At 38.4% G+C, this 26,801-nt stretch overlaps 1 protein-coding gene across 1 annotated transcript; it reads left to right on the plus strand.

Moving 5' to 3' along the window:
- Positions 1-659: 659 nt before the first annotated feature.
- AADAT (aminoadipate aminotransferase) lies at positions 660-26,377 on the plus strand. Its single transcript, XM_054717644.1, has 13 exons — positions 660-979; positions 1,641-1,809; positions 3,450-3,582; positions 6,065-6,139; positions 10,752-10,961; positions 12,754-12,819; positions 17,075-17,157; positions 17,625-17,721; positions 19,185-19,246; positions 19,491-19,555; positions 21,015-21,121; positions 24,286-24,387; positions 25,857-26,377. The coding sequence occupies exons 1-13, from the start codon at positions 913-915 to the stop codon at positions 25,896-25,898; spliced, it is 1,278 nt and encodes a 425-aa protein (XP_054573619.1). The 5' UTR covers positions 660-912; the 3' UTR covers positions 25,899-26,377.
- The last annotated feature ends 424 nt before the right edge of the window (positions 26,378-26,801 follow it).

Raw genomic sequence — 26,801 nt, forward strand, 5'->3', positions numbered from 1 at the left:
TAACACTTGAGGAGACCCTCAGAGTGATTCTTCCAAAATTGTTATCAACATTCCACCCTCACTCTAAAATGCTCAGCTCTTGGAGAAGGTGACACTGGGAATCATCTGCTCCCCGTTGACTTCCCAGAATAGTGCCTATCGTTGTGTTGTGTTTTGTTTTTGTTTAAAAAGGACAGTATTTTACACAACAGTGGTCAGAGACCAGCCAGGTCACCACCGGCGCAGAAAAGCTGCGCAGCGCCGCCAACGCCAGGCTGAATGCAGTTCAGGGAGCCCGCGGCCTGCAATGGACCACAGCAGCCGCCAGATGGTACTCACGGATCAGGATCGGGGGACTTCCGGGCCCCCCTCCTTGGAGCCCTGCCGCAGGATCGCCAGCCGGTTGCGTTTGCCTACTGGGACGCTTCCTAGCAGCGATTCCCAGCCGCAAGGTCAAGAGTCGTACTCGCTTTGAATTGATTCAGGCACTGGCCCAGGTCTGCAGGCGCCTCGCAGCGCGCCCTCGCCCCCAGCCCAGTGCACCGAGGGCCATGACCCAGGCGGGGCGGTGCGCGCGGCCCGCCAGCTATAGGCTGCGGCGCGGGGCGGGAGGGGGGCGCGGCCTCGGCCTCTGCTGAGGCCGCAGCACGTGGGGTGCGGGATCGCGAGAGGGAGTGGACCGGTCCTCGGCGGGTGGACTTTGCTAATCTTGCCTCCCGCCCCAGGCCCGAGCAGAACCCAGGCTCGCAGCGCCGCCTCCAGCCCGGGAGTTTCGGAGGCGCTCTGCCAGCCCTGCGCTCGAGGACCCGGACTAAGCCTGGGGGTCAACCAGGTGTCTTTTTCAAGATTGAAGAGGCAGCCCTGGACGCAGCTGTTTGGTTGTTCTAGTCTGCAACCCCTGAAGAAGGTGCTTGGTGCTGGGGAATCGGAGACATGAATTACGCACGGTTCATCACCGCGAGGAGCGCAGCCAGAAGGCCTTCTCCCATCCGCGTCTATAGTGAGTGCTGGGGCAGCGTCCCTCCCCCCGGAGTGCGGGAGGAGGGGGGGGGGGGGGCTCGCGGAGCCGCTGTGGGTGGTGCCTACAGTCACCGTTTGGTTGCATTCATTCAACAGTGAAAGCTCACTGTGAGTCAGGCTCTGTGTGCAAACATGCACTGGGTTTAGAACTGAAGGCGGAGAAGCAGCAGCAGCAGCAGCAGCAGCAGCAGCAGCAGCAGCGAGAACAGGCTGTTGGGGGACTTGGCCGTGTAAGAGAGAGGATGTGCTGTCTAAAAAGGCTCTTCCCGGGACCTAAGGAGAGGTTAGACACAGTGTGCAGCCGCGTGCAGAGTGGGGAAGGCCTGGTCAATTGGAGAGAAAGGGGTGAGCCACGAAGCTAGACAGACAGGTAGGGGCTAAATGGAGCAGGGTTTTCGGCTACTGTGGCTCTTTGCTTATCTAGATAACCCTGATCACTCTGCCTTCTTAGTTGGACACCTCCATTCCTTAGCTCCGCCACCGGTGATGTAGGTCCAGACAGAGTTATTTTATGTCTATTTTAGATCAGCATCCTATCACTAGAAATGGTTTAACTGGACGGTGTTATTGAGTGTAATGCAACATACTGAACTAGGAATGTTTTCCGTGAAAGTTTTTCTTCTCTTCCATGTTTATTGTAGCTGAGATACAGAGCAGGGCACCGAAATCTGTCATCTCCTTGGCGACTGGATCACCAAACCCAAACACGTTCCCTTTTAAGGCTGCTGCTATCACCATAGACAATGGGAAGACCATCCAGTTTGATGAACAGATCATGAAGAGAGCCCTTCAGTATTCGGAAAGTGCTGGGTAACTATAAATAACACCGTTCTGTTGGCTCATTTTCATGAGCAATATCCTAAAGGCCACTGATAAAGTGACTTGTCTTTTTTCTTAACTGGAGTGTTCAACAGTTAGGGAGGTTTGGGGAAGAGTTTTCAAAGAAGAATGAAAAGCAACATGATATTGAATGCTCCTCGGTGACTTCTCACCCTTACAAGACTGGGAGAGTCCAAAGGCTTCTGGAAGAAAGTACTACATTGACCTGAGACTGAAAAGAGAGAGAGAGAGAGAGAGAGAGAGAGAGAGAGAGAGAGAGAGAGAGAGAGAGAGAGAGAGAGGAAGAAGGGAGGAAAAGGATGGTCCAGGAAGCAGCAATTTTAACTGCTGGGCAATTTTCTAAGAAGTGTGTTCCCTTCGCAGCTATGCAAACACATTGCCCTCAGTTCAAATGTCTTTAATTCTTAAAGGCAAGCTAACACACATACCTTAAGATTTTCCTTAGCTGATCCTCTAATAATTTATAGAGTTCCTGTGACGGAAAACTATATTGTGATGTAATATAGGTTTATACAGAGTATCCCCAAAAATGTGTACATACTTTAACAATCTGATAGCTCAATTTTGAAAATTAAATGTATTTTAATGAACACTATCTTTATAATTTTTCAAAGCGTGTGTATGCATCTTTGGGGACACCCTATCTATATAAATTACTAGGGGTCCCTCGGCCTGGCCTGTGCCCTCTCACAATCCGGGACCCCGCGGGGGATGTTGGATAGCCGGTTTTGGCCCGATCCCTGCAGGCCGATCCACACAGGAGGGAATCTGATCCCTGCAGCCTGTTCCGGACAGGAGGGAGCCCTATCCTGTGTGTTGTCTGTCCCCTGGTGGTCAGTGCGCATCATAGCAACTGGTCGTTAGGTCACTTAGGCTTTTATATAGATAGAGGCCCGGTGCATGAAATTCATGCACTGGGGTCCCTTAGCCTGGTCTGCACCCTCTCGCAGTCTGGGAACCCTCGGGAGATGTCGTAAGCCGTCAGTCAGACATCCTTAGTGCTGCCGCAGAGGCCAGAGAGGCTTCTGCCACTGCCACTGCGCTCGCCAGCTGTGAGCCGGCTCAGGGCTTCTGACTGAGTGATGCTCCCCCTGTGGGAGTGCACTGACCACCAGGAGGCAGGTCCTGTGTTGAGCATCTGCCCCCTGGCGGTCTGTGTGCATCATAGTGACCGGTCATTCCTCCGTTTGGTTAATTTGCATATTGGCCTTTTATTATATAGGATAAATACGTAATATATACATAGGCCTTTCCTTCCATGATACAAAGAACTTCTGGGTCCTAAATTTCTAAGTAGCTTATGGAAATTTTCCTGAGTAGAACAAAGAATCAATTATTAAGTGTTTGCTCTATTGTAAAATAAAGATTATAGGTTTTTAGACTAAGAAAGATGTAGATTCAAATATCAGCTGACTGACTTTATGTGAATTTTTAAATCTCTACATCTATTACCTTATCTTTGAAATAGGGAATATTAATATTGGCAAAAAGTGTTTGAGGATTTTGAAATTGAGTGTATAAAGTACCTAATATATAGCTACCATTTAATTCCTCTCTACCTATATTTTGACATTTACTTTTATAAATTTTAAAATCATTTTATGCTTTAGAATCCCAGAGCTGTTGTCCTGGCTAAAACAGTTACAAGTAAAATTGCATAATCCTCCCACCCTCCATTATCCATCCAGTCAAGGACAAATGGATATATGTGTCACATCTGGCAGCCAAGAAGGCCTTTGTAAGGTAAGTCTGAAAGGAAAGGTACCACACATTAAAAATCAAGGATTTCCATGAATACAGTCATCTCACTGACAAGCAAGAGGATCATGTTTTGTGAATTTCTGGTAGTCTTCTTGGCTTTACTTAGAATTATAAACAGGGAACTTAAAGACACCCACCAACCTGATTTTTCTTACACATAGAAGATATGGTCAGTGACTCATAGCTAGGAGTCATTCAAACAGGTTCCCATTTAAACGAGGTCTCAACTCTTACCAAAAACATTAGTGATCATTTCTTAATTTTACCTGGCTCAAAGATTTGGGTTACATTTTGTTCTCTGTTATTTTAGTTATGAGATTTCAATATAATTTTTAAATTCTTTAGAGGGCATATCCTGATACTCCTCAGGTGAAATTTGATGCCTTTGCATGTCTGCTTACACAAATTATCTGTGCTCACCACTGCTTGTATCTTGTCTTCCTCCTGGCTGTGCTTCTTTAGGTCTATAGGGTGTCCCCCCAAAAAAATGTAAGCACACAATTTGAATAATTATAAAGACAGTGTTTATCACCCGGCCAGCATGGCTCAGTGGTTCAGCATTGACCTATGAACTGGAGGTCTCAGTTCAATTCCCAGTCAAGGCACATGCTTGGGTTGCAGGCTCAATCCCCAGTGTGGGGCATGCAGAAGGCAACCAATCAATGATTCTCTCTCATCCTTGATGTTTCTATCTCCCCCTCTCCCTTCCTCTCTGAAATCAATAAAAAAAAGTTATATTTCTTTTTTTAAAAAGAGATGTAGGTTGTTAACATGATAGAAAGGAGAGGCTTGAACTGGGGATTGTGAACAATACAAGGCAAGAAAGGATTATTCCGTGGTTTATGTAAGATTTAGTCATAATAGACCCCTTTGATTAGGCTGGAAAGATCTATTGTCTGGCTCTATTGATGTCAGTATGCATCATACTGACTGCAAAATCTCCTAAGATTTCTCAACCCTGGTCTTACTTGACCTCTAAATATCCTTGAATCCTGTTGACCTCCCCATCCTTTTGAACCGCTCTCCTCCTCTAGTGCTCTCAGCACCGCATGGAACAGCTCTCTGCTGGCCCACCTGCCTGCCTCCGTGGCAGTGGCCTCTACACAGCCATTATTTATTGGAGTTCCTCAAGGCTCGGGCCTGGGACCTCTGCTCCCCTTCATCTGTTCATCATCTCTTGGTACTTCCATTCACACCCATGTGATCAATCATATGCTAGTAACTTCCAAGCTCCTTTCAAGTTCATTTGTGTATCTGTCCACCTGACATCATCACAAAATGTTTTGAAGACACCTCAAACCAAAACACACTCCTCAGACATGGACAACTTTTTTTGGTCTGCTTTTCAGTGAATGGCACCACTCCCACCATCTATCTAGTTCCATTGCCAAAGATCTAGGAGTCATTCTTGACACCTCCTCTTCCTTGTGTCCCTGTAGTCCATAATCATGTTCTGTTGGTTTTAACTTCCAAAATACCTCTCAGTTCTCCTCTCCAAATCCAATCATTACCCTAGTTCAGACTACTCTTATCTGTCCCAAATAATCATAAAACCTTCCCAAACTCTCTACATGTATTCCATTCCTCTTTGATCCTGTTATTATAGCCAGAATGATCTCAGAAAGCAGATCTGACCATGTGATTCCCCCTTTCCACACTCTACTTAAAATTCTTACTGGCCTCACTTGGCATAGTGCCTGCATGGTATGGTTTCTGCCCACTTTTGTCTCATCTCATTCTACTCTCCTCTTTACACTCTGCTTCAGTTTCTCAAAATGTACCTATTGTCACCCCTATCCCAACTCATCACTTCTTCAGGGAAACCCTCTCTGAACGCCCTGAGTTTCCTCAATGCCCAAGTCCTCCTACAATGAGCTCTTACAACATTGCACACCTGTACTTAATAGCATTCATCACTTTTAAATATACATTTATTTGAGTAGTTATTTAATTAGTGTCTAGCTTTCCTGGACTAGCACCTCTATGATGGTAAGAACTATGTCATTATGTTCATCATTCTATCATCAGACCTTATACAGGACTGGCTTATGGTAAATATTAATACATTTTCAAAGAAAGAATAAGAGGATAAAATGAATTTTGGAAGACAAACCAGTTGTTATTTTTCATCTAAACCTAGAACAGAGGTTGGCTACTATGGCTTGAGAAGCAAATTCAGCCTTCATCTGATTTTGTAAATAGAGTTTTATTGGAGCTTAGCCACACTCACTGGTTTACATATTGTCTGTGGCTCTTGCTCACTACGGAGACAGAGAAAAGTAGTTACCACAGGGACACTATGGCCCACAAAGTATGTACTCTCTTGACACTTTACAGAATATTTGCCAACTCCTACTCTTTAATCCTAATGAATTAAAACTAAAATGGGGGGTGGGTGGTGGAGGGAAGGGGTTCTAAGAATGGAAACAATACTATGCAAGCCAACCTATTTTTCTTTTGTTAGGTGTTTGAAATGATCATTAATCGTGGAGATAATATCCTCCTAAATGAACCTGTTTACTCAGGAACACTTCAAGCTGTGAGTATATATTTCTACAAAAGGCAGCTCTCTTTTTTATAATAAATGAGAAAAAAACCATTGCACCATTAGAATGACCTGTCCACTGAGAAATAAAATAACGTCTTTCACCTACAAACAGGAGAATCATAAATGACATACGCAAACTATATTAACTATTTAAATATACCCTCCACTTTATACATTACTTCTTACCAAATTTAAATGAATACATGCTTAAATTAGGTTGTACAAAATCATGTCCAGTTTTCTTAATATTTCACTTGAAATGTGATTTAATTTACAAATATTTATTTTTTTCATTACCATCTTGAATTGCCATATGCCTAAGTATAATCATGTTATATGTCAATTTACTATAACTGTAATCTAATATGGTATAATTAAGACTTTCCATTCCAGTGATAAATTAATGGGATTATAATAACCAGAAAGAGGAACTGACCATCTGGCTCTGCTGTGCACTGGTCAGAACACACTGCTGAGAATTAGGTTCATTTGGGGCACAACACTTTAGGATAGATATTTACGCAAACTAGAGCAGTCAGAGAAGAGTAGTCAGAGTGAATAGGGAACTGGAAACTATACCGTATGATGATCGGTTTTAGGAACTGTGGCTTTTTTCCCCCCAAAACAGAAGACTCAACAAACATGAGAATTATCCTCAAATACATACAAGTTAGCCATGTGACAGAAGAATTAGATTTGCTTGTGCATGTCCTTAAGTTGGGAGGACTGAATCAAAGGCTGGAAACTACAGGGAAACAATTTCAACTCAGTATAGCAACTTTCTAACCATCAGCCTTACCTGACTCCCTGAGCCTTACCTGACAGCCTTACCTGACTTCCCATCACTTCAGGTGCTCAGTTACTCTTGATTGCCACCGAACACAAATGTTGCAAAGGTAATTCTAGCCTAAAATAGGGGAGTTGAATGAGATGATCTTTATGCTCTATTGATTCATATTTCATTGATTCTCTCTTTTATCCAAATTTAATATTATCTTTACAAAAATAAATATATAAAGCAATTAGCTAGTCTTAATGAAAGGCATATTTTCTCAACATTCCTAAGTAGAAATCAAATTGATATTATAGCTCTAGCTGGTTTGTCTTGGTGGGTAGAGCATCAGCCTGTGAACTGAAGGGTCATGGGTTGGATTCCGATCAAGAGCACATATCTCAGTTGTAGGCTCGATCCCTAGCCAGGGTGCATGTGGGAGGCAAACCAATTTATGAGTCACTCTCACATCAATGTTTCTCTCTGCCTCTTCCCTTCCCTTTCCCTCCCTCTAAAAAATCAATGGAAAAATATCCTCAGGTAAGGATTAACAAATAATAATAATAATTGATTTTATAAAAATTCCTTTCCCAGAGAACAATCTGAAAAGAAAATTTAAAAACATTTTAAATTTATAATAACATCCAAAAGAATAAAATACATCACCTATTTATGGGTTGGAAGACTTAATATTATTAAGATGCCAATACTGCCAAAGTGATCTACAGATTCAATGCAATCCCTATCAAAATGCTAATAGCATTTTTGTAGATATAGAAAAGCCAATCCTCAAATTCACATGGGATTGGAAGAGGCTATAAGAATCCTGAAAAAGAAGAACATAGTTGGAGGCTTCACACTTCCCCATTTCAAAACCGACTGCAAAGCTACAGTAATCAAAACAGTATGGTATTGGCATAAGAATAGACATATATTTCAATGGAGTAGAATTGGGAACCCAGAAATAAATCCATACATCTGTGGCCAACTGATTTTGACCAAGGTACCAAATCCATTAAATAGGAAAAGAAGTCTCCAACAAATTGTAATGGAACAACTGTATTTCCACATGCAAAAGAAAGAAATTGGACCCTTACCTCACACCATATAAAATTTTAACTCAAAATGGATCAAAGAACTAAATGTAAGAGCTAAAAACTATGAACTCTTAGAAGAAAACATAAGGGCAAATCTTGACCTTGAATTTGGCACTAAATTATTAGATATGACAATAAAAACACAACAATAAAAATAAATCGATAACTGGGCTTCATAAAAAAAATTAAGACTCTGAAGCATCAAAGGACATTATGAATAAAGCAGAAAGACATCCTAAAGAATGGGATAAAATATTTGCAAATCATATATCTGATAAAGGCTTAATATGCAGAATATATAAAGACCTCCTATAACTCAACAACAAAAGACAAATGCATTTAAAAATAGACAAAGGACTTGAATAGACATTTCTCCAAAGAAGATATACCTATGGCCAGGAAGCACATGAAAAAATACTCAACATCATTAGTCATTAGAGAAATGAAAATCAAAACCACAAGGACATACTATTTCATACCAGGATGGCTTTTATTTTTGAATGGAACATAGTAAGTATTGGTAAATATGTGGAGAAATTGAAATCCTGGTACAATGTTAGTGAAAATGTAAAATGGTGCGGCCACTGTGTAAAACAATTTTTCAGTTCCTCAAAATTTTAAACATAGAACCATCATGTGATTTACCAATTTCACTTCTAGTATATATCCAAAAAAATTGAAAACTGGGACTCAAACAGAAACACAAACATTCGCTACAGCATTATGCACAGTAGCCAAAAGATGGGAGCAACCCAAGTGTGCATGAATGTGTGTATAAATAAATAAAACGTAGTATGTATATACAATGGAATATTATTCAGCTATAAAAGGAACAAAGTTCTGACACATGCTGCAACATGGATAAAACTTGAAAACATTATGCCAACTGAAAGAAGCCAGACACAGAGGACAAATATTGTGTAAAATATCTAGAATAGATAAATTCATAGAGACAGAAGTAGATTAGTAGTAACCTGGGCCTGGGGGAGGGAAGAATGGGGAGTTACTGCTGAATGGGTACAGAGTTTCTGTTCAAGGTGATGAAAAGGTTTTAGAAATTGATAGTGATGATGGGTGCACACATTGTGAATGTAATTAATGCCACTGAATTATACATTTTAAAACAGTCAAATTTTTGTTATATAGATTTTACCACAGTTAAAAAAAAACTAAAGTAAAATAATTGCTTTCTCCTAATGATTTGACAGTAATTATTAACTATTTCCCTAAACTCCAAACACTTAAGATTACATAATGCCTACAAATATAAAACTCATTTCTACATAAACAGCATAGGCACACACATGTAAAATATTTTCATATACCCAGACAGAAACCATGTGCCAAGCTATGAGGATATATGCTAATAAGCAATATGTGTTCATTTCATGGACCAATAGTGATCTGTATTATTCATGGTATGTGTGCATTTGAAAGCTAAGACCTTTTATTTTATTTTTATTACAATTATTTGAGTGACATTACTTAATAACATAGAAGTTTCAAGTGTACAATCCTATAATACATTATCTGTATATTGCATTTTGTGCTCACCATCCAAAGTCTAGTCTCCTTCCATCAAAAACCATTTAAATTTGTCATAAGTAGCATCTGGATTATCCCCACTTAGTACACAATTCTACATTTGACTGCTAAAAAGAGTGTTAGCTTATTCTTTGAAAACTTTTTCTGAGAACCTCACTCAATTATTGTTATTTCTTAATTTCTGATTTTTTAAATGTGTGTTTTCATCCATGAATAATAGTCCATAAATTTTTATAAACTCATATCTATAAGCAAGGACACTACTTGTCAGTTCAGCATTAACCATTGGAAAAATATTGAAATACTTCCACACTCCTTGGTAAGCTGCTGCCCTGGACTCCCGCTGGCTTTCCTGGCCCCTCTCCTGAGATACCCTGAACCTCCCATTACACAGAATTAATGCTGGAATGGCAGGGAGCCTCTAGATCCCTTATAGCCTTCAGATGAATCTGATGTACCCATTGCTACACCACTTATTAAACACTTTGAATATCACCTCTGCTCATACCTATTTTATATATTTGCATAACAGATGCTTTATGGCATTAATTTGCTCTGTGAAAAAAAAATTATTAATAAACACTTACCTTATGAACCAGTTCTAATTATACGTATCATGATAATTCAACCAAAAGAGGCTAGGCTGTGCTGTGGAACAAATGATCCGTGTCTCGATGGCTTACAGCTACACAGACTTACTTCTCTCCCCCTCTACATGTCCACTGCAAGGCACTGTAGCTGTGGTCCATGTCATCTTTTCCTCAAGCCCCAGGTTGCCAGAAGTAATCTCTTTCTGGAACATTGTGAGTCTTACAGCAGCGGGAAAAGAGAAAGAGAGAACCACAAGCTGGATTTTGAAGTTTCTTCTTGGAAGGAACACACATCACTTCTGCCCACAATTTATTGGCCAGAGCAAGACACATGGCCACGCCTGACATACATGAGCAAGGAAGTAGGATCCTTACTCTGGAAATTGACAGGGGATATTCTTGAACAGTAATGGAATCTGGCCCAGGGCAACAATAGAATTAGAATATACAACCTAAACCCTGTGGCGGTAGAGCCGACAGCAGGTTATATGTTCAAGGGCATCAAGGGTAACATTCTTAGTTATGAGAAGAATCAATGGCATATTTTGTAATCAGATCTGAATCTTGGGCTTTCTTTTTTTTTTCTATGTGCTCAACAGCTGCGGCCACTGGGCTGCAACATGATTAATGTTTCCAGTGATGAATATGGGATTATTCCAGACTCCCTCAAAGAAATACTTTCCAAATGGAAACCAGAAGATTCAAAGAACCCCGAGAAAAACACCCCCAAATTTCTTTATACTGTCCCAAATGGCGACAACCCTACTGGAAACTCATTAACAAGTAACCGCAAAAAAGAAATCTATGAGGTATTTTAAAAGAATGTGTTACGTGGCTATGTTCCTATTTCTTTTTGACCTTTTAGAAGAGTACTATGCAAGTTTCCTTTCTTATTTGCCTCTTGCTTTCAAGGGAGATAATTTTTAATAAGAGGAAGTCTTCTATGCCAAGAATCCTAATAAATTTAAACAAAAGAATATACTACATCCTTTGTTAACTCTGAGATTTTTCTTTCCCTTTGATATTTTCATAAAAAGAAATAGCATTCTTGGTCTGATGTTAAATTCTATGAGGTTGTTTAATATTTGACCCCACTATTAGGTTTTCATTATTTTATATTTGTATTTCCAACGTGTCTCTTTTCTTTATTGCTCATTGTCATTTCAATTTACAAAGAAATTCTTTGAAAATAAGAGGCATATGCCTTTTATAGTCTATTTTAGGGACCTGACAACAATGCCTAAGCTTTACACCATAAACATTTTTTAAAGTATCAAGCAAATATGTCTTTCTGTAAAGTCTTTTTTATGTACCTGACTATGATCCCTAGCCTTTACTACAAATCGTTTTTCAAAATAAGTACCAACCCTATGTTAAAGTAATATAGAATTTAATCATTATAGTGGAATCATAAGAAAGATTTCAAACAATTCCTTTTACTGTATTCTTATTTTTCATGCACTCCTGGCTCCAACACTCATCCAGTTCTGTGTCTGTAAGTTGCATTCTATGATGGAGATGCCTAAACTCCAGACTTCTCTATCCAACTTCTGTATCCAGCATCCCATGTAAATGTCTAATGGGCATTTCCAACCTAACCTAGCCACACAGAGCTCTTGATTTTGGCCAGCCACACCCCAAACCTCTCATTCACAACCCCTCCCATTCTTCATCTCCATACACTGTGCCATATGATCCACTGTCTTTTATTCCTCTTTTTCCCCCTCTCCTCCCCCGACCCACTACATTCAATCCATTCTGTGGACTCTACTGACGATGTATTTATCCCAATCCATCTGTTTCCCTCCACCACCACTGCTCTCACCATCTTCTCAGACACCAACTTCTTCCCTTGCTGGTCTACTGGGATGTTTCATCACCCCCACTGCCCTCCACTCTTGACCTCTAACCATTCTTCACTCAGCAGCCACTCATGTCCCTCCCCTGCTGAAATGTAAATGAAAAGCCAGTCTCATGGTCCTCCTGTTTACAGGCCTCCAGTGGCTTCCCCTTGCATTTAACATAAAATCCAAAAGCTAGGTGACCTGGTCAGCTGTTCTCAGGCTCTTACCATCATTGTTGCAGCCCACTGGCCTTCTCTCTAATATGCAAAATTTTTGTCTCACCCAAGGGTCTCTGCTCTTGCTCATCCCTCAGTCTATAAGCTTCTTCCTTGATAATTGCACAACTGGCTCCCTCCTGTCATTCTGAGATCCTGTGTTATCTTGTCAGGAAGGGCTTCCCCATGATTCTATCTGAAATAGCTTCTCTCTCTCTCTCTCTCTCTCTCTCTCTCTCTCTCTCTCTCTCTCTCTCTCTCTCATCACCCTGTTTAATGTTTCACCTAGCCTTTAAGTCCCCCATCCAATATTTCTTCTGTCCATGATCCATTGGCTTATGTATATTCTGTCTTTCCCACTAGAATGTAAGTTCCATGAGAACAAGAGCTTTTGGAGCTTTATCTCTTTATCTTCATTGTCTAGGCAATAGGCACTCAATAGCTTCTTGAATGAATGAGTACAAAGAATTATGATTCCAAATACTTTTAATTTTAGATAGCTCTTAAGAAATAATTGTATTATTTTAACCTTTTTTTTTTAGCTTGCAAGAAAATATGATTTTCTCATAATAGAAGATGATCCTTACTATTTTCTCCAGTTCAACAAGGTAAGTAACAATGTGAAGTTGTTTCACAATTAAAAGATAAATTGTTGTTAGTTATTGCCCTGCCTTTGAGTTTAACCTGGCTGCTAATCCACATTTACGTTGGAATTTTTAAAAGGATTGTTAATTTGCTACCACTTAAACGTTTATAGTCTTTTAGTTTTACTATGGGATTAGTACTTTTCATTTCTTGTATTACAGCTCTTTCCAGAAATTACTTACCTTAAAAATAGTATCTGGCTCTCTCTACCATACATTTGGAGAGAGAAAGTTAGGGCTAATGGTCTTGAACTCCAGATCCTAGTGCATAGTTCCTTAATCATCGTACCAGGGATCTAAAGTGGGTTTCCTCTAGGGTATCAGCTACAGTCTCTCTCTCTCTCTCTCTCTCTCTCTCTCTCTCTCTCTCTCTCTCTCCCTCTCCCTCTTTGGTTACTCCTCATCCAAGGATATTTTCTTCATTGATTCCTACAGGGAGTGGCAGGGAGGAAGGAGAAGAGAGAGAGGAACATCGACATGAGAGAGATGCATTGAGTAATTGCTTTCCACACTTGCACCCCCAAAGGCCAGGTATTGAGCCTACAACCCAAGTATGTGCCCTTGACTGGGAATCAAACCCATGACCCTTCAGTTAGGACCAATGCTCTAACCACTGAAGACACCAGCTAGGCCTCAACTACTAGTAGTCTCTTTTTATTTTCTTTATTGATTAAGGCATTACATATGTGTCCTTATCCCCCCACAATCCCCCCCCCTCACTCATGCCTTCACCCCCCTGGGGTCTGTGTCCATTGGTTAGGCTTATATGCATGCATACAAGTCCTTTGTTTGATCTCTGCCCCTCACCCCCACCTTCCCCTACCTTCCCTCTGAGGTTTGACGGTCTGATCGATGCTTCTCTGTCTCTGGATCTGTTTTTGTTCATCAGTTTATGTTGTTCATTATATTCCATAAATGAGTGAGATCATGTGATATTTATCTTTCTCTGACTGGCTTATTTCACCCAGCATAATGCTCTCCAGGTCCATCCATGCTGTTGCAAATGGTAGGAGGTCCTTTCTTTTTACAGCAGCATAGTATTCCATTGTGTAGACGTACCACAGTTTTTTAATCCACTCATCTGCTGATGGGCATTTAGGCTGTTTCCAAATCTTAGCTAGTGTAAATTGTGCTGCTATGAACATAGGGGTGTATATATCCTTTCTGACTGGTGTTTCTAGTTTCTTGGGATATATTCCTAGAAGTGGGACCACTGGGTCAAATGAGAGTTCCATTTTTAGTTCCATTCTGTTCTCCACAGTGACTGCACCAGTCTGCATTCCCACCAGCAGTACACGAGGGTTCCTTTTTCTCTGAATCCTCACCAGCACTTGTCATTTGTTGATTTGTTGATGATAGACATTCTGAGGTGTGAGATGGTACCTCATTGTCATTTTGATTTACATCTTTCAGATGATTAGTGACTTTGAGCATGTTTTCATATGTCTCTTGGCCTTCCTTATGTCCTCTTTCGAAAAGTATCTATTTAAGTACATAGCCCATTTTTTGATTGGGTTGTTTATCTTCCTTTGTTAAGTTGTATGAGTTCCCTGTAAATGTTGGAGATTAAACCTTACCAGAGATAACATTGGCAAATATGTTCTCCCATGCAGTGGGCTTTCTTGTTGTTTTGTTGATGATTTTTTTTTTTCTGTGCAGAAGCTTTTTATTTTGATGTAATCCCATTTGTTTATTTTCTCTTTAGTTTCCATTGCCCTAGGAGCTGTATCAGTGAAGATATTGCTTCAGGATATGTCTGAGATTTTGCTGCCTGTGGATTCCTCTAAGATTTTTATGGTTTCTCATCTTACATTTAAGTCCTTTATCCATTTTGAGTTTATTTTTGCATATGGTATAAGTTGGTGGTCTAGTTTCATTTTTTGCATGTATCTGTCCAATTTTCCCAACACCATTTATTGAAGAGACTGTCTTGACTCCTTTGTAGGCTCTTGCCTCCTTTGTCAAATATTAATTGAGCATAGTGGTTTGGGTCGATTTCTGGGGTCTCTATTCTATTCCATTGGTCTATGTGTCTGTTCTTATGCAAGTACCAGGCAGTTTTGAGAACAGTGGCTTTGTAATACAGCTTGATATCTGGTATTGAGACCCATCCTACTTTGTTCTTCTTTCTCAAGATTGTTGCAGCTATTCGGCGTCTTTTTTTAGTCCAGATGAATTTTTGGAGAGTTTGTTCTAGGTCTGTGAAATGTGCCATTGGTATTTTAATGGGGAGTGCATTGAATCTATAGATTGCTTTGGGTAGTATGGACATTTTAATGATGTTGATTCTACCAATCCATGAACATGGTATGTTCTTCCATCTGTTTATGTCTTCCTCTATCTCTTTTTTCAGTGTACTGTAGTTTTCTGAGTACAGGGCTTTTACCTCCTTAGTTAAGTGTATTCCTAGGTATCTTAAATTTTTTGGTACAATGGTAGATGGGATTTCTTTTTAAATCTCTCTTTCCATAAGTTCACTGTTTGTATATAAAAATGCTGCCGAAACCGGATAGAGCGTCGGCTTGTGGACTGGAAGGTCCCAGGTTCGATTCCGGTCAAGGGCATATACCTTGGTTGCGGGCACATCCCCAGTAGGGGGTGTGAAGGAGGCAGCTGGTCAATGTTTCTCTCTCATCAACGTTTCTAACTCTCTATCCCTCTCCCTTCCTCCCTGTAAAAATCAATAAAATATATTTTTTTAAATGCCATAGATTTCTTGATGTTAATTTTGTATCCTACTACATTGCCGAATTCATTTATTAAATCTAGTAAATTTTTGATGGAGTCTTTGGGAGTACAGTATCATGTCATCTGCGAATAATGACAATTTTACTTCTTTTCCAATTTGGATACCTTTTATTTCTTCTTGTTGTCTAATTGCTACGGCTAGCACTTCCAGTACTACGTCAAATAGGAGTGGTGAAAGTGGGCATCCCTGTCTTGTTCCTGTTCTTAGGTGAAATGGTTTTAGTTTTTGTCCATTGAGTATGATGTTGGCTGTAGGTTTGTTGGATAAGGCTTTTATTATGTTGAGGTATGATTCCTCTATTCCCACTTTGCTGAGAGTTTTTATCAAGAAAGGGTGTTGGATTTTGTCAAATGCTTTTTCTGCATCAATTGATATAGCTATGTGATTTTTATCTCTCAATTTGTTTATGTGATATATCAACTACAGTCTCTTAATAGTAGTTGACTGGCATGATATCTGAGAAGGATTTGGAAGGATGTTCAAGCTGAAAGAGAAAGGCTGTGCTCAATGAGTGATGTCCATTATGGACATAGATAATGTGTTACTGGCAACAGGACACTTTTGCCAGTCCTGTCATGAAAGTCCTGGATAGTACCTGCAAAAGAATAGGTTTTTAAGTTTCCTTCCCACTCTATATGTATGCCACTTTCTATAATCATTCTTTCCTCATGAACATAGTAGTGACACATGATTCCAATGCCTGATTTTTCAAAATCAAACACTATCTTTAGTTGCTCTCAGCGCTGTAGAGAACATATACCTGGACTTGGTTCCTTCTTTAAATCTACAGAAAAGAAAAACTCTTGATTTTCCTATATGTATTGCCTGAATGAATATCATGTCTGCCAACCTCCATCCCACTCTCAACATGATCATGCCCCCTTTTCTTGTGCATCTACTTCTTAAGTAAATACTGAAATCAGTATTTCATGTTGACTACATTTCTCAGCTTTGCTCTCATCTTTGTATCTTTCTAATTCTAAGAGGCAGCATTCTTTCTATAAACAATCCTGAATGCTGCTGGTCCCTTCTGCTTATAGCTTATCCAAACTAGTTTTTCTTTTTGTATTCAGATGCATTTTATTCCAACAATCAGGCCAGCCGGGCATCATGTGGACCTTATAGGATTTCAGCACCTTGGTTCTCAGCAAGGCCCATATTTTTTTCTTCCTCTAAATCTGTTCATCTTGGACTTCAACCCTTGGGGCAAATTCATAATAATGGATCTTGAGCAAATGAGTAAAACCTTGTGTGCGCGTTTTTTGGCAGAAAAGTCATGAAGACAGGCAGATTCTAATAAAAGAACACGCATCCCTGTTTTTATTCCATTTTAAAGGGTTTGGATAAAGGTAATGGAAAAGATGGTTGTGCTACTGTTATTTGAATCCATGTCCTTTCCAGTCTCTACATGAAGGAATTACATAGTCACTAACAGAGTTCTCAGACAGTGTTTATCTTTTCCATGTCAAGCCCTGGGCACCAACGTTTCTTTCCATGGACGTTGATGGGCGTGTCATCCGAGCGGACTCTTTCTCCAAAGTTCTGTCCTCTGGGTAAGGCTGTCCTCAGTGTCTCTAACTTCAGACTGGATCTAACCGAGATAGAAACTGTGCCTCAGTAGCTTTCTGTCCAAGCAATTCTCATTTAAGATGCTTGCATTCTACTTGCCTTAAAACACCAGTTAAATTATTAATATGAATATAGGACTTTTCTCTCTCTGTCCATCTCGTCGTCAAAGGAACCTGGGCATTCATCGGAAGTTGTAGAGGAACTGGTCAGGTTTGGGGTTTCATATATGAAAGAGCACATTTAGAAATGCTTAGTCAGACTTGCATTATGTTTTAAATGTACACTTGAATTTTAAATAAGAAGCAGTTAATTTTATCAGGATGTTTTCATTGTCTAGGTTCATTTTCCCCCAGGCCACAGCTCTCTTCCTAATGAAATCAGGAAAATGTCATGGATTCATTGTTAATACAGTGGTATTGTACCTTTTCTCTCTTTTTCTTTTTTTGGGCAGGTTGAGAATAGGGTTTATAACTGGACCAAAACCCTTGATAGAGAGAGTTGTTTTACACACACAAGTCTCAACATTGCACACCAGTACTTTTACACAGGTAAGGACAATTTAGGAAACAGAAAAAAAAATTAATTAGATAAGAATAGAAAATAGATCTTGACAAGTAAGTTTGAGTTAAGGTGCCAGACAGGGAAATCACGGATATTGAATCTCTAGTTCCAGTATGTACTGAGTCAGCAAACCTGGAACTGTAGGCATTTACTCTTATAGACAAACTAGAGGCCTGATGTACAAAATTTGTGCAAGAATAGGCCTTCCTTCCCCTGGCACCGGCTTCCCTCTGGCACCCGGGACCTGGGTTTACCTCCGGCCACAGGCAGGCACCTGGGAAACGGGATTCCCTCGCAGCCCCAGCTTCATCCAGGACAGAAGGACTTCTGGAAGGACATCCGGTCTAATTAGCATATTACGCTTTTATTATTATAGATGAGAATCAAATTAATCTGGTGTTATTTTGTGGCATAGACTAAACTCCATGAGAGTTGGGCTATCTTATTCCTCTGCTGTCCCTCACATCCAGCCTAGGAACTCATAAAATCTGTTGAACTTCACATAATGGATCTGGGCTTGATGCAATAATATAATTTGGGCTTCTTTGTATTAAAATTTATAATGAGAACAAGAATTGCAAACCTGTCTAATGACTCATTGCCTTCACTGTACATGTGCTAACCTGTCCTAAAGACACTGGTTGGTATGTACTTTAATTTTTAAAAAGTTAATTTTAGAGAATGTGTAAATTTCCTCACAAGCTTTGATTAATTATTGGCTCCATTCCTAATGCAACCATAGAATTAGATGTTAAGGATAGAAATGCTACCTAATTGCATAGAAGAATTTATGTAGAATAGGATGTTTGTTTGATATTTTACATTCCATAAAGTACTTTATCATATTTGGGAATCTCTCTCTCTCTTTCTCTCTCTCTCCCTTTGGTATTTGTTACTAACAAAACTTCATTATCCATTCATGACATTTAGAACTTCCATTTTAGATAGAAAATCTCCAAATATATTATGTAATTTTCTACTACTATGTGTTTACACATAGTAATTACAACTACTATGTGTTTTTTATATTTAGAGAGGAAGTGCAGTGTGGTAATTAATGGCATGGATCTGGAGCTGGGCCCTCTGACTCGAATCCAGGCTCTGTGACGAGCTGTTGTGACCTCAGGAAAGTTAACAACCCTTGTGCCTCATTTTCCCATCAGTAAAATAGAAATAATAACCTGCCTAATGAGGTTATTACAAGATTAAGTTCGCTAAAATACTTTAATGCATTACAATAGTTTCTGGCACAGCAAGTTCTATATAAATATTTGTCACTTTATTATCCTCGTCTTTGTTATTAACATTTATTCTAAATCACTGACTGACTAAAGCTTGGGCCAGCTTGTTCTATTTTCTTATGATGGTTTACCTATACTCAAGAGTGACTGGCAGAAAACACACTGTAGAGGATGAAGCATGACACCTGCTATTGTCCTACCTCTTTCAGCTCATGGTATCACAGCTTCTGCACCAGTGGGGAGAAGAGGGCTTCTTGGCTCACATAGAGAGGTATGGTATTTCAGGTCCCGTTTTTCACATAGAAATGGACTCTGCCTTACAATTTTTAATTATCCCACAATAAAGGGAAAAACATAGTGGTAAAAAGTTTACCACCAGACAAGTCAAATAAATATGCTCTATTTCCTTATGTGGCATTCATTTTCATCAAGATAGAAAATGGCTTCTTATAGAGCCTCTTAGTTTCTACAGTCAGTGTACTAAACACATCATTTTCACTGTTTTCTTCATCTAGGGTTATTGATTACTACAGGAAGCAAAAGGATGCATTACTGACAGCTGCAGACAAGTGGTTAAGTGGTGAGTAGAACATATACCCCCGTCCTTCGATAAACAGCAGTACCTATATAAGTGGGTGATAAACACTGCATAGTATTGTTAATAATCCCGGGGAAAGAAACAAGAGTCCAGGAGTATTCTTGTCAGATAAAATATTACCCTATAAATAATCTCAGAAGGAACAGTCTGCAAACCCTGACCCATTTCTACCTATCTGCTGCAAAGAATTTGTCCTTTAAAAAAAAGACCAATCAGTCTAATAATCAACCAGCAATAAGTTAGTTCAAGCTAAATAACATCTATACTCAAAACTGTTTAGAGTTATTTCAAAATTTTCCTCTAAATAGAAGAGGAATTGTGAAACAAACAACATACTCTTTTTCTAACTAGATTATCTAAAGACAAAATACTAATACAGTCTACAGAGGATTTCTCATTACAAATGATTTGCCTTTTAATCACTAACCTCATTTATCTGTCTATTGCTAATTTGATTGCAGGGTGGGTTTAATTTTCTATTAAAAATAAGAAAGTAAAATGAATTACATGGCTTTAATTATATCGTGAAAAATACCTCTGGTATGAATAATAGTAAGCAAAATATATCAATTCCTTAGTACTGTCATACCTTATTTCCTATGAAGTATTGATAAAAATATAATTTTTTTTTATAAAGAGTACTATTCTACCATTTTGTACAGTGGAGCTGAAGAAAGGTTTTAATTAACAGCAACAAAAAGATAATAATTAAAGTCAAAATAATTATCCTTCCTTCTTGGTTTCTCTATCCTAATACTCAATGAAGCATAAAGCCTACAAATGCAACTGGAATTCCTGATTTTAAGTACTTCTTTTCATAATTAATTATGTTCTGATAAAAACTTTCATCCATGGGACTTCTAAACTATTACATAAATAATAGCATTTATTGAAACACTGGAAGAATCTAGAAAGAGTTGAAGAATCCTCTTCTAAAATTGAAAGAGTCATATTTAGCTCAGGTATGGTTCTAACTAAAGGAAGTAGACATAGACACTAGACTTCTTGTGCCACCCTAAGTCTGACTAAAATTGTAAATAGGCACACACGAGTCTCCCTCCCTGCCTTCACCCCCTTTCTCACTCACTTTTTTTTTTTTTTTTTTTGAGAGAGAGCGAGAGACATCAATTTGTTTTTCCTCTTATTTATGCACTCACTGTCTGAGTATTGGTTGTGCCCTGACTGGGGCTCAAACCTGCAACCCCGGAGCATCTGGATGACGCTCTAACCAACTGAGCTACTTGACCAGGGCTTACTCACTTTTTGAAATAAAACTCAGACCATCTATCTTCAGGACTCATAAAATTATATTTTTAAAATGCTATCACTGAAGGAACTTTTATGGAAATACTAGTTTATAGTCATTGCAATTATGTCATTAAATGATATGTGATATCAAATATAGCTTCAGCAGATATTTATTACCTTCTTCTATTTATAGGTTTGGCAGAATGGCATGCTCCTACTGCTGGGATGTTTGTATGGTTTAAAATTAAGGGCATTTCTGATGTAAAAAAACTGGTTGAAGAAAAAGCCATTAAGAAAGAGGTAAAAAGGCAGAAATAGTTATACTGTTTCTTTAATGTAATTTCTTACTTAAATAAAAATGGAGAGAGATGTTTATCATTGCCTACCACCCCAACTCATAATGTTTTAATATCAGATATGTTATCTCATTATTAAAATCATAAAAGATTCTGGGGTTACATAATTATTATTCTGGTCTAAATTAATGGAAATATAGTCATTGATCTCAGCTACTGGTTGGTTTAATGGCTAAGAGCACAGTCCCTGGAGTCAAACTCCTTGGGTTTGAATCCCAGTTCCACCCTTGACTGGATGTGTGGCTTTGAGTAAGTTACCCTCCCTGAGTTTTAGTAATAATGAGACTTTCTCCTTCATAAGGTTGTTACGATAATTTAGTAAATATATATAAAGCACTTAGACTAGTAAATGCTCAATAGGTATTAGCCATTAGTATTTAAAATAGAGCCCTCCCCCCCCAATTATGAAAGTAAACCATATACATGGTAGCAAACTTAGAAAAATATAATGAAAAATTTTTAAATAGCTTAATTTCACCACCCAGATTTTATGACCATTTGTGGTATATTTCCTTGAAGAGCCTGTATATAGCTGATATTTTAGCTACACTAGTACAATTATTTTACATGGTTAAATTACACACAAAAGTTTCTATCCTCTGTTTTTACTTCAAATTAGCCCATGATGATTTCTTCTATGTTTTTTAATTCTCCCTTTGTACTTAAATCATAAGGCTATTTAGATTTCATTCAGGGGCAATGAGTAATCTCAGAAATCCAAGTATTTTTCTGTGTAACTTTCCAATTTACCAAATAAATTATCCTTTCTCCATTAATTAATTCCCTTACCATGTCTATCAGTCTTTTGTAAACACTAAGACCTATTTCTAGTATCAGTTTTTGTCGTGAAGCAATAGGATAAATGATACAAAAGAACAGATTGTGTTGATGGTGGCAAAGTGCCCTGCTAGTGCATAAGAGATGAAGCAGTCTAAAGGTTAGACCTGGCAACTGGCTGGATTTCTGGGCTAGCCCCACTCATTCATTCTAACTGTCTTACTGGAGGGAAAGACTCATGTTTTATGCATTGTTCTAATCCTAGTAACAGCACACAGTAGGTACTTAATAAATATTTAACTGGTTTATTTTTAAAAAATACATTTTAGTATAACAAATCAATTTTATATTCTCTTTGGTTTTCTATCAATGCCATTATCTTTAAGAACATTTGATAAGTGGCTATTTGTATGTATCCTACATGCTAAGGATATTGACTTCATATTTTATTGCACTTTTTTCCAGGCCTCTTCATTTATTCCATATATCCTGTTGCCTGTACCTTTATTTTTCTAAATAATCTCCAACTTTATCACCACTGCCTTAGCTCAGACTTTGGTCATGTTGCAGAGAGACTTTTACCACTCCCTCCTTCTCTTACAGCAATTTGCTTCTAGCACATCCCAAAACTTTTCGGCTAAATTGGGAAAAATGATTTTCATTTTATTGTTAATAAGGACACAAAAACCTATCTTCTGCCTTGAAATCTCTTCCCCAGAGTGCCCCTAATCCAGTGATGGGCAACCTTTTGAGCTTGGTGTGTCAAACTTCGCCAAAAAACTGAGTATAATTCGGGTAGTGTGTCACTTTGAGGAAAAAACATTATTTCGCAAATGTTTCATCCTCAGGAGCAGCAAATGTTTCATCCTCGGCATGCGGCCGCCTCAGCACCGCGTGTCATCAGAAATGGCTACGTGTGTCAGTGCTGACACGCGTGTCATAGGTTCACCATCACTGCCCTAATCATTCCATTCTCTACTCCTCTTACCTTAGCAGACAGTGCCCAGACTTGTACCATGTAACAACAAGCAGTTACTAATACTTTCGAATATCATGATTGTACTACATAACAATCTTAAAGATTTAACATAATTGATGTTTATTTCTGACTCACATAAAATTTTCAAGTAACTGATTTTTAGGCAACTGTACTCCAAGCAGTGATTTAGAGACCCTGGTTCCTTCCATCTCCAACACATAGAGTCCACATGGCTACAAAATGGAAAGAGCATGGTGGATCACACAGGGGAAGAATTTTATGGATCAGGCCTAGACGTAGCACACATAACTTCACACCCATTGACTAGGATTCAATCATGTGTCCACATATAATTAGAAAGAGCCTGGGGAATACCAGTAGAATACACTTGTTGCCCAGGAGGCAGAGGAAATGTACTTTGCCACAGGGAGCTGTCTGCCACAGTGGTCATCAAGAACCACAGTGGTTCTCACCACTGCATCTTGACACACTTACTCAACATTTTTATTCCTTTGCTTTATATATTAATTTTTTTACCTTCTTTCAGTTCTTTTCTTCCCCTCTCGGGGCCTTTACACTCTGTATCATCTCCCTAAAATATTCTTCCCCTACTTTTTGTTTGGCCAACACCTACCTATCTTTCAGATTCCAGCTTAAAAGTCACTTCCAAATTTGATAACTTAAAAATGGTATCTCATTGTTGGAACTTAGTTTTCTAGTTAGGTTAAACATTTATTCATGGTTGTTACTGTTTCTATTTCTTTTGTAAGTTGCCCTTTGCCCATAAAAAATAGAATTCTAGTGTTTTTCTTCTGTTTCTGTGCTTTCTTTCTTTTCTTTTTTTTTTTAATCTTCACCAAAGGATATTTTTTCCATTGATTTTCAGGCAGAGTGGAGGGGAGGGAGGAAGTGAGGGAGAGAGAGAGAAACATCAACATGAGAGAGACACATTAATTGGTTGCCTCCTCATGCACCCTGACCAGGGCCAGGGATCCAGCCTGCAACTGAGGTACGATGTGCCCTTGACTGGGAATCGAACCCATGACCCTTTGGTCCACAGGCCGATGCTCTAAATACTGATCCAAACTAGCCAGGGCTCTGTGCATTCTTTATATGTGGAGAAGATATAGCATTTGCCATATTTATTGTAAACATTTTTCCAGTTTCTCTGTGTTTATTTTTGTTTATTGTATGATATACAGGATTTTTACATAAAATTATTTTTTCCTTGTGATTTCTTTAATTGTCTTTAATTTTAAAAAGTCCTTCCCCATTCTGAGATTTGATTTACCTATATTTTCTTTCAGTTTTTCTCTAATGGTATGTCGCTTATTTTCCATAAACTCTCTTAGATATTAATGGTTCCTGGAAATGCTTTCTACATTGACAGCTCAGCTCCTAGCCCTTACTTTAGAGCATCCTTCTCTTTGGCTTCTCCAGAACAAATGGATGTAGTAAGTACAGTATTCTCTTCAGCGTAACACTAGATATCAATTCTATTTTATTGTTGTTAATCCTCACTTGAGGGTATTGTTTCCATTGATTTTTTAGAGAGAGAAGAAAGGGAGGGAGAGAGGATGGGGGAGAGAGAGAGGGCAACATTGATACGAGAGAGACACATCTATTTGTTGTCTCCCACACGTGCCCCAATGGGGCCAGGGATCGAACCTGCAACCCAGTTACATACCCTTGACCGGGAATTGAACCTGTGACCCTTCAGTGCATGGGCCAACACTCTAAGCATTGAGCGACACTGGCCAGGGCTCAATTCTGTTTTTTGGTGCATGTGTTCATTTTGTGAGTTACAATATGCTTTAATGTCTTGGTTTTCTGGGGGGGAAAAAGTATTAGTTAAAAAGTCATGAACTACCATAAAAAGATATATTTATTTTGTTACTAGACTTCTATAGACAAATGAAGAGACTGAGTTGGAGTTTAATTTTTTTATTTTCAAGAATAGTTTTCAGACCTACTAAATAGTGTTCATTGATCACCAGTATATAATGAAAAAAATCTCTTTCCTTCCTTCATAGAATTAACATGAGCCCAAAGTGCAAATTGAGGCCAGTCTCTCTCATTGAGGAAAAAAATATCAGCAAGTCAAAGAGAATAATACTCTCAAATTAATCACAAAGTCTAGCTTTAACCAAAATAATAAGAAGCAAAGAAACAAGTTCCTCAGAACTATATGTCTTGGAATCCAAGCAGAAGACCCATAAATTGAATTGTGCCATTAACCTCAAAATGAGTTGGTACCTGTCTTTGCAGATGGATTGGTTCTTTGTGTGTTCTTTTTATTTGCTTCCTCGTGTCCTTAAATATGCTTTTCATATGTTTTATTTTTTTTTGTTTCATTTTCACCCAAGGATATGTTTTTATTGATTTTTAGAGAGAGAAGAAGGGAAAGATAGAGAGAGAAAGAGAAACATTGATGTGAGAAAAACATCAATTGGCTGCCTCTGTAGGTGCCCCAACCAGGGATCGAACGCACAGCCTAGGTATGAGCCCTGACCAAATCGAACCCACATATACAGGGTGATGCTCCAACTAATTGAGCCACTCGGCAAGGGTTTATTTTTTTTATATAATAGATCTGGACAATTTCAACTATATATAATGTACCAGTATATGCAGGTGAGAGATTACATGAAAAAATAGTATGTGGTGTAGAGAAAATCAATAGTGGTGACCTTGAGGGCCACAAGAACAACAAAATAAAAATCCTGGGAATCTGATCTGCTTATATGTACATATATTATGACATTGATGGCATCTGACCATGATAAAACTGATGTTAAACTTGGTTTTCATTGCCTTATCTCACCCTTAGATGGATATTCTTTGTTTGAATTTTTAATATTCTGACAAACTTTTCCTAAATAGCACCCTACTTTCATTAATTCTTATCTATTTTCTATTTTAGGCCTTCCAGAGATTAGCCGAACTTATAAAAGAATCTTTGTGAGGACATCAAACTCTTCATAGTACTCATGGATTTTTTTAATAAATTACTTCGATGTTAAAGCAGCAAGAAATGATCATTGATTAAGACTTACAGATTGACTTTCATCAGACATGTCATATCTGTAGTCATTAACTAGACAACTTTTAAAGTGCCCTTAAATCCACCATATTGCCAAAATATATTTATAATCTATGTATACCTTTTGATAAATTTTCAACTTGAAAAAAATTATTTTTATCGTGAATTTTATTGTAAAGAACTTTGTAACTGCTTTATAATATCCCTTAAATTTTCTTTGAAACTAACATTTGCAGTAAACTATTATGAAAATGTAAAAATACAAATCCAAAATGGTATGTAATGTAAACTTTTTCTATCTCTTCGGAAAATGTAATAAAATCTTGTTGCAAAAATTGTTAGAATTTGACCATTATAAATGACTTCAGTAAGAATACCACAGATATTATGTTATGCCACAAAAATCCCTTTAAAATAAAATTCTGAAACTAAACATACCTAAAGACATCAGACTTATTAATTCCAAGTAAAAAGGAGAAATCAGGACTTAGAAAAATTTACTACATTGCTTTTTCATAATACTGCACAATTTATAAAAACATATTCTTATTAGTTACATAATTTGAATCTATTACAACCCTTGAGGCATTTACAATATATTAATTTGATTATTTTCTTTCTCACCTTTTAAAAGGTTTATTTTTCCCATCATATTACTAAAGTAATATATGCTTATTTAAAAATTTCAAAACAAGCCAGGAAATATAAGGAATAAAGTAAAAGCAGCCATTTATTTTCTCACACCCCCCCCCCCAAAGATAATTGCTGTCAGCATTTATCATTGGCCCTTTTGAATATTTTTTATGCATATTCATGTAACACACA

This window comes from Eptesicus fuscus, chromosome 6 (genome assembly GCF_027574615.1).
Source record: "Eptesicus fuscus isolate TK198812 chromosome 6, DD_ASM_mEF_20220401, whole genome shotgun sequence".
Classification (NCBI taxonomy): Eukaryota; Metazoa; Chordata; class Mammalia; order Chiroptera; family Vespertilionidae; genus Eptesicus; species Eptesicus fuscus.